Here is an 8,666-nt window from a genome sequence, read left to right on the forward strand (position 1 = left end):
TTTCTTTGTGTGTGTGTGTGTGTGTGTGTGTGTGTGTGTGTGTGTGTGCGTGTGTGCGCGCAGGGGTGGCTGACTGTGTTGAATCTCTGGGATATGCTTTCTTTCTGCATAAGTGTCTCCTCTATTAAAGCTGCAGTGGTTATTGATTTCTGAGCGAGCAGATTTTTATGCTGATGTGAGCAGGTCCCACTGGCCAAGAGACAGAATGAAACTGTGATCATCTCAACCGCAGGATAAACCCACCCTGTGACATCACCAAAAATCAAAGCTCAAATCACAAACACACATTTACTCGGCTAAATGAGGACACACCAGAGAAAAGCTAATTGTAATGACTACAAACTAAAATCATAATAGAAAATATTTGTTCCCTTCTAAGGGAACTTCGAACTGCGTCCTCTAGAGGTTGCTTTGGGGAACGCCTTTAGCATGACCTGTGTCTGAAGCATACATCTAAACATGACAATGACATTGGCCAGCGACAGCCTGTGACGTCATCACCCGGCGCAACCACAGTATAAAAGGGTGCCGGGAGAACACGTCATCCTCTTCTTCGTCTTCAAGGACTTTTTTTTGTTTTGTTTGAAGTGTGCCTTTTCGGTAAGAACGATTATTCTTTTTTACCATGGCGAGCACTAGTAAGGCATTTAAGAAGTGTGGATCCGTGTCCTCGTTATTTGACACCTGATGACACACATGATCTTTGCGTCTTTTGTTTGGGCGAAGAGCATGAGGACACACCAGAGAAAAGCTAATTGTAATGACTACAAACTAAAATCATAATAGAAAATATTTGTTCCCTTCTAAGGGAACTTCGAACTGCGTCCTCTAGAGGTTGCTTTGGGGAACGCCTTTAGCATGACCTGTGTCTGAAGCATACATCTAAACATGACAATGACATTGGCCAGCGACAGCCTGTGACGTCATCACCCGGCGCAACCACAGTATAAAAGGGTGCCGGGAGAACACGTCATCCTCTTCTTCGTCTTCAAGGACTTTTTTTTGTTTTGTTTGAAGTGTGCCTTTTCGGTAAGAACGATTATTCTTTTTTACCATGGCGAGCACTAGTAAGGCATTTAAGAAGTGTGGATCCGTGTCCTCGTTATTTGACACCTGATGACACACATGATCTTTGCGTCTTTTGTTTGGGCAAAGAGCATGCGCATGATGTCCTCGAGGGGGCAGCTTGTGTGCACTGTGAGCTTTTTTCTATGGAAAAGCTCCGCTCTCGTTTGTCTCTCTTTTCGAGGAAAAAGGGACAGCCATCGGCTCCCCGTGGTTCAGAATCCTCTGCTGCTGAGGCACGGAGGCATGCGTGAGAATGGTTATGAAAAGATGCCCCCTGTTGAAGAGACGCTGGCCTGCTGTCTCTCTATGGGGGAGACATGTTCTCTTAAGGCTCCCTCCCTGCCGTCCAAACCCCTTCAGGATACATCTCGTTTGAAAGGCAGGGCATACGCGGCAGCAGGTCAGGCTGCAGCCTCGTTGCATAGCATGGCGGTGCTTCAGGCTTATCAGGCTGATCTGCTGAAAGACCTGGATAAAGGCCAGGGTTTATCCCCTGATGAGTTGCGTCGCACCACAGATCTTGCTCTCCGTGCCACTAAGCAGGCCGCCACTGCCATGGGCAGATCCATGGCGGCCATGGTGGTTACGGAGAGACATCTGTGGGTGAATCTGGTGGATATCGGGTCTTCTTGATGCGCCAGTTTCCCCTTCTGAGCTTTTCTGCACTTCAGTCGAGACGGTGGTCGAGAAGTTTAAGGAGGCCAAGATGCGCTCGGCTGCCTTTAAATCCTTCATTCCACGAAGGTCCAGGTCTGAGTCCGAACATCAAAGGGGTCCTGGCCCATCTCGATCTAAGGATCAAAGGCTCAGAAGACTAATGTCACGACTCACGCCCCAGTGCTCTTCGGACTTTGCCTCCAGCCTATATCCATGAGCCTGAGTCATGCGCGGGAGCCATGGTTGGTGAGTACGATCCATTTTTATCTACTCTACTGCTAGTTCTTGTGTATTCGATGCTAACCTTTCTCTGCAGCGCTACTCGGACCACCTGCTAAGTCAGGACCTCCTGCTGTTGACCGATTAAAGTAATGGTTTCACTCATCGGTTCTGGATCCAGGCTGGTGAAAGCCCTCATCTTCGGCTTGGACACGCAGCCTGGGCTTCTGCAGAAGCCCTCCAGCATCAGGTCCCCAGTATAACGCTGTAACCTCAGGACCTGCGGGTACTTCTCACAGGCTAGTACTCTAGTACATGCTTCGTGACATGCTCCCTATCCTACTGGCCAGGGTGCGCTACTCATTTCTCACCCTGAGGGGTCTCCCGAGATTTGAGTCATTCCTTAACCATCATGCACGTTCTCTGAGCTAGAGCTCCTCTCGCTGAGGCGCTGAGGAGCTCAACGCTCCATAGACGGTCAGGCCCGCGGGTCCTCCCTGTCACACCGACCTTGCGGTCGAACCAGTAATTGCCCCTCTGCGGAGTGGTCTTGAGTACACTGCATTCTCTGAGTTAGAGGGATTTGTGTTTCTGTGGAAACCCCTCTTGTATGCTTCTGCTCTGAGGAGCAGTAAGCTCTATACGCATGAATGGTTATTGGGTCCCGCTATTTCTTCAGATACTATCGAGGTCTGTATATACGGGACACACGCTCTCTATCGAGATAGAAAGCAGGAGACCATGTCCAGCTGCACCAGTGGACTATCTCTTATTGGGCTCTGCTGGGTTACCCCTTCTAATCTAGCGCCCCCTTCTGGTCGAGCTGAGAAGTGCTCCCCTCACTGTGAGGGTTAGCTATGAGTCGTTCCCAGTATGTTCTGTAGGGCCTGCCTCAGCTTGAGAGCCGAGAGCGCTGCTCCCGAAGAACCCCATTTGCAACTAACTAAGTTTTAGGCCCGTCTCTGTCGCCTCCTTGGTCAGTTGCCTTTATGTTGGGACCCTTTTGTTCCCTTAGAAATGTGTGATCGCCTTCTAGCAGGATCCCATTTCTGATGTCCCATTTGCGATCTATCTGCTCCCCGGATATGGCTGTGCTCCCCTCACTGCGGGAGGGTCCCTTTGAGGTCGCCGGTCCTGGGCAAACTGGGTGATTCCTCCTCTCGACTCGAGAGTTAGGTCCTCTACCCTGGGCTATTGGTCGCTTCAGTCGAGCTGGGTTCCTCTCTCTCCTCGCTAGGGGTTGAACCCTCCGCTCTTGAGCTCCGTGGCAGTGACATCAGGTTGTTGGGCTGCTTGCTGCTTCCCTGATAAACTGCCCCAATTTGGGTCAAGCTAGGCAGTGCTCCCCTCACCTCAGAGGGTTGCCTTTGAGCCTGCCGCTCCCGACTGAGCGTTTGTGGACCTCTCTCATCGAGTCCTCTGCTCGTTTGAGTTTCATTGAGTAGTGGCCTCAGGTTGTTAGGCCTCTCTTCGCCTCCCTGTTGAGCCGTTCTCCTTGTGGGTCGAGCTTAGCAGTGCCCTTGGGGGTTTCATGAGCATGCCTCTCTCGATCTGAGCGTTCGAGTCCCCCTTCTATTTTTGAAGTTTTTTGAGCTCCGGATAGCAATCATGCCTGGTGGCTGGACCATCTCCTGCCTCCCTGACGAGTTGCTTGTTAAGTGAGCTAGCTGTGCTCCCTTCACCCTGAAGGGCCTCTTGCAAGCGCGCCGCTCCCTATCTGGGTATCTGTGAGCAGATGCTTCGGATCTTGTTTTATGAGCATACCTCAGTCACGTAGGGCTTAAGCAATGGTTTTTCTAAATCCATGCTATGGTAAGTGCACACACTGAGCCTCTGTGCACTTTCTAAAATCCACATTGTGGTAAGTGTGCACGCTAAGCTTTCTTCACACTTTCTAAAATCCTGTATGGTAAGGGTTACGCGTTGTCAGCCTCGTTCCGAGTTGGTCTAGGCCCCAGTTCTCGCCTTGGGCTCCACTCAACTTATGTATCTCTGTTGATACATTTCTGTTCAGGGTGTTGCTATCAAGATCTGTCGAGTCAGTTCTTTGAGCAGGTTTATTCAGAACTGGCGGTAGCCCCCCTGGGTGGCAGGCCAGGGTCTTGTTTGATTTTTAGAGACCTGGCCGTATCCCCTTAGAGGAATCTCTTTCTTCTGATTCCAAGCCTTGAGCTCTGCCCTAGGCTTGGGCTTCCTAGCCCAGCCCTAAACAGGTAAGTTATTTTAGGGTATGCAGCTCAGGCCCTTGGCCGAAGGGGATAATGTCACTGACAGCCATCAAGACATCCTTGGGGCAACTCCCATGGGTATGATAGAGTTGGTACTTAGTGCTCGCCGTGGTTTCTGGAATGCACTCCCCTCAGCATGGCGACGTGAGTATACCGTTCCCCAAAGCGACCTCTAGAGGACGCAGTTCGAAGTTCCCTCAGAAGGGAACGTCTCAAGTTACGTATGTAACCATGGTTCCCTGAGAAGGGAACGAGACACTGCTTCCTCTGGTTCCCTTGCCATGCTTCGGACATAAGCTTCAGACAAAGAAGCGGATGACGTGTTCTCCCGGCGCCCTTTTATACTGTGGTCGTTCTGGGTGATGACGTCACAGTCTCTCGCCGGCCAATGTTATTGTCGTGTTTAGATGTATGCTTCAGACACCGGTCACGCTGAAGACGTTCCCCAAAGCGACCTCTAGAGGACGCAGTGTCTCGTTCCCTTCTCAGGGAACCATGGTTACATATGTAACCTGAGATGTTTTCTTTATGTTAAAACGTGTTTGTTTTATTTAAAAATTGATTTTCCTACTGAGGCAGTCCACAATCAAGTCACACATCAAGCACACTTGAGTTTCCATTGAACATATTTGATGACCTTTATTTACTGTGTGTGTGCTGATGAATTTTTACACCATCAGTCAAGGTTTGGAATAATTAAGATGTTTTTTAAAAATGTTTTTGACAGAAGTCTCTTCTGCTCACCAAGGCTGCATTTATTTGATCAAAAATACAGTAAAAACAGTAATATAGTGAAATATTATTACAATTCAATATAGCTGTTTCTCTGGGAATATCTGTTAAACTGTAATTGATTTCTGTGATCAAAGCTGAATTTTCAGCATCATTACTCCAGTCTTCAGTGTCACATAATCCTTCAGAAATCATTCTAATATACTGATTTGCTGCTCAAGAAACATTTCTGATTATTATCAATGTTGAAAACAGTTCTGCTGCACAATATTTTTGTGGAAACTGTTATGCTTTACCATTCTAAAGTCTGGGGTATTACTTTTTTTTTTTAAAGAAATAATTTGTTTATAATTTTGTAACATTTACAATATCAGAATATTATTAGCATATTATTATGATTTCCAAAGGATCAAGTGATACTCAAGACTGGAGTCATGATGCTGAAAATTCAGCTTTGATCACAGAAATGAATTACATTTTAACAAATATTCATTTTCACATATATTCACTGTTATTTTTAATTGTAATGATATTTCATTGTTTTTGCTGCTTTTGGGTTAAATAAATGCAGCTTTGGTAAGTAGAAGATACTTCTTTCAGAAATATATACATAAAAAAAATCTTATTATTCCAAACTTTTGACTAATAGTGTGTAAAAGCCTAAATTAAATCTGCTCATCATGTAAAGTGATCATGTCTCTGCAGAGTACTTGAATTAAACCGCTCAAATCATATGAATTTCATATAGACTGTACGAAGATTTTGAAGCCTCAGAGTATTGGTTGCATGGACTTTGAGAAGATAAACAAAAATGTTGTTAATTAAAAATATCTTCATTTGTATTTTGAAGATGAACAATAGTCATGCAGGGTCTAGAAGGACAGGAGGGTGGATATGATGACAGAATGTGTATTTTCGGATTAACTATCCCTTTAAATGTTCCCTGTGTGTCTCGGCTCAGTGTTGGGAAGGACGGGCTGCTCTGAGAGTGACGGGGTCAGCAGGGTCACTGAAAGACAGCAGGAAAACAAATGTGATGTTTATCGCTGTAGTAATTTCCAATATCCACTTCATATTCAGCATGTGTGTGTAAGATCTCTGCAGTCAGCAGTTCTAGTGATCTGCCTACCTAGACAGCACATGTAGGCATCGTCCCGATGTGAAAGCTGAGTTAGAAAAAAAAAAATATATATATATGGGGTCGGGACTTAATTTGGATTTGGGACTTAATTTAAAACATCGGTTGTTGATTGGACTGTGAACAGTGAGTGTTGCACATCTGAATGTCATTGGCTTAAATAAATGGCAGTCTCACAAGAAGAGCACGTTTTGACATTTTAATTACAAAGATTACGAGGTATATAGAAAATATGCATGAATGAATTGTTCACAACAAGACCAATAGCATGCATATAAAAAAATTATGGAATTATTTTCAAAATAAATGTCAATTGTGATTCCATGCCGACAGCTATGTAGAAAGTAAACACTGAGAACAATCACTCAAATATAATAAGAAGAGAGCAACTTCAAACACATTAATGAAACAAAACAAGGCAATTTGAATAAGAACACACACACACACACACACACACACACACACATACACTTGACATGCTTTGTCTGAACAGGCATTTATCAGCCGGCTCTATAAACTTCCCTTGTGCTTCAGTTGACTGAAACAAATCTTCTCCCTCATTTAGTAAATCAAAGCACTCTGTGCTCTACAATGATCCGTCAATTAGCACAGCACAGATTAATTACTGACAGCACAGACGCTCACACACTGATGCATTTTCAGCCAAACCTGCCCAAAACACCACGCTCATCCTTGTGAAGAATCATGTGTTTTGATGTGTTAAATATGAGTTATTGTGTGTGTTTTCACAGATGTGTGCGATGGGCTACCGCAGGGTGAACGGGACACTGTACCGAGGCGTGTGTGAACTCTGTCAATGCCACGGACACGTGGAACGCTGCCATGACGTCACTGGACACTGCCTGGTAATGTGTGTGTGTGTGTGTGTGTGTGTGTGTGTGTGTGTGCGCGCGTGCATGTAATTAGTTTTAATGACAACACGGTTTGTCATAACTCAACAGCTGCTCATTTCCCATAACTATTTTGGGTAACATTTTAGTACAGGGACCAATTCTCACTATTAACTAGTTGCTTATTAGCATGCCTATTATTAACATATTGGCTGTTTATTAGTACTTATAAAGCACATATTTTGCATGAGCATATCCCTAATCCTGCCCAATACCTAAACTTAGCAACTACCATACTAACTATTAATAAGCAGCAACTTAGGAGTTTATTCAGGCAAAAGTCATAGTTAATGGTTTGTTAATGGTGAGAATTGAACCTTAAAATAAAGTGTGACCGTCTTTTGTTGTTTTTCTTTTCTTTTTTTCTTTTTTTTTACTTTTTTCATAGTGAGTGTACAGAATTGTCATTGCTGCTTTTATTGTTGTAGCTGTTTGCCCATAATAACAGAACTGCATATAACACAATCTGCTGTGAATGCAGTTCAGATGAAGTCACAGAAAATAGAACCATTCCAATTCATGTGTGTGTGTGTGTGTGTGTGTGTGTGTGTGTGTGTGTGTGTGTGTGGCACGCTCTCTTCTGTCTTGTTCTTTCTCTTCTATCCAGTGAGTGTGTGATTGTTAGGCCAGAGTAAATGGCACGGGTTAAAATGGGTTGTTTATTTGTATGTATTATGCAAACACAAATGAGGTTTGGGTCCACATGATCTGTGAGTATTGAATTACATAGCTGACACATTAACAAACATTAGCAAACACAAACAAACATGTTCATACAACAGTATCACTTCCTCTGTCCATAGCTTGTTACAGCAGTGAACTGGACTGAATGTGTGTGGATGGATTGTGCTGTGATTATCACTGTGTGCATGTGTATTTACCGCTCACAGATGAAATACTAGCGCTGTCCCTCCGATCCATTAGTCTGACACTGTGTGTCTCTGAAAGGCTGATAGTGTGAATCCATACTGCCTCATGTTACTTTTAAAAGTTAGGCGTCACAATATTGTGTAATGCCTAATTAAATGTAAGCAATGGTGTTACATTGTCTCTTTTTTATGGAATGTAATGTAATTGGTACTTTTGGCTTAGTTGCACAGAAGCTGCATGTGAGATAATGATTCAGGTTTTTTGATGGAAGTTTAAGGTGGCTCTAAAGCGGTTTCATTTACTCATCTGCAGACTTTTTGCCTATGGGTCAAAGACGAAAAGAGGTTTTTAGGCATTAAAAACAAAAGTTAAATGCAGCTTTAATTTATTATTATTATTATTATTATTTGTTGTACATTAGAATTCATACTGTTTCTTTTTTCTTTTTTCTTTTTTTCTGAGCTTAAAATAATGACCATCATACATTTTTACAATGATTTACAGAAGATGCCCACTAAAATGTCATTCAGTGTAACAATAGTTACAACAAAATCTTGTCAGGCATATTTAGAACAAGAATCTTTAGATGACATTAAAAGACTACTATCCTTCAAACCACTATGATTTATCAATTTGTCAGCAAGAAGTTTTTAATATAGTTTTAAAATATAATAACATTTTGTTTTACTGTTTGTTCTTTTATTTATTTTAGATTTTTTTAATTAACTTCAGGTCAAATAAGTATGTTGCATTTTTACATAAGTATATGTGTGGGGAAGTCGTGGCCTAAGGTTGCGGGTTTGAGTCTCGTACCGGCAGGGATTGTAGGTGGGGGGAGGGAAT

At 43.5% G+C, this 8,666-nt stretch overlaps 1 protein-coding gene across 1 annotated transcript in view; it reads left to right on the forward strand.

Annotated features, from left to right (window-relative positions):
• The window catches only part of LOC107660539 (laminin subunit alpha-2-like), a 244,459-nt gene that overhangs the window by 118,399 nt on the left and 117,394 nt on the right, over window positions 1-8,666 (forward strand). Inside the window, 1 exon segment of the mRNA XM_016449859.1 lies at window positions 6,795-6,908. Within this exon segment, the coding sequence (XP_016305345.1) occupies window positions 6,795-6,908 (114 nt within the window).

The sequence above is a fragment of the Sinocyclocheilus anshuiensis genome, unplaced genomic scaffold (genome assembly GCF_001515605.1).
Source record: "Sinocyclocheilus anshuiensis isolate Anshui unplaced genomic scaffold, SAMN03320099.WGS_v1.1 scaffold659, whole genome shotgun sequence".
Classification (NCBI taxonomy): domain Eukaryota; kingdom Metazoa; phylum Chordata; class Actinopteri; order Cypriniformes; family Cyprinidae; genus Sinocyclocheilus; species Sinocyclocheilus anshuiensis.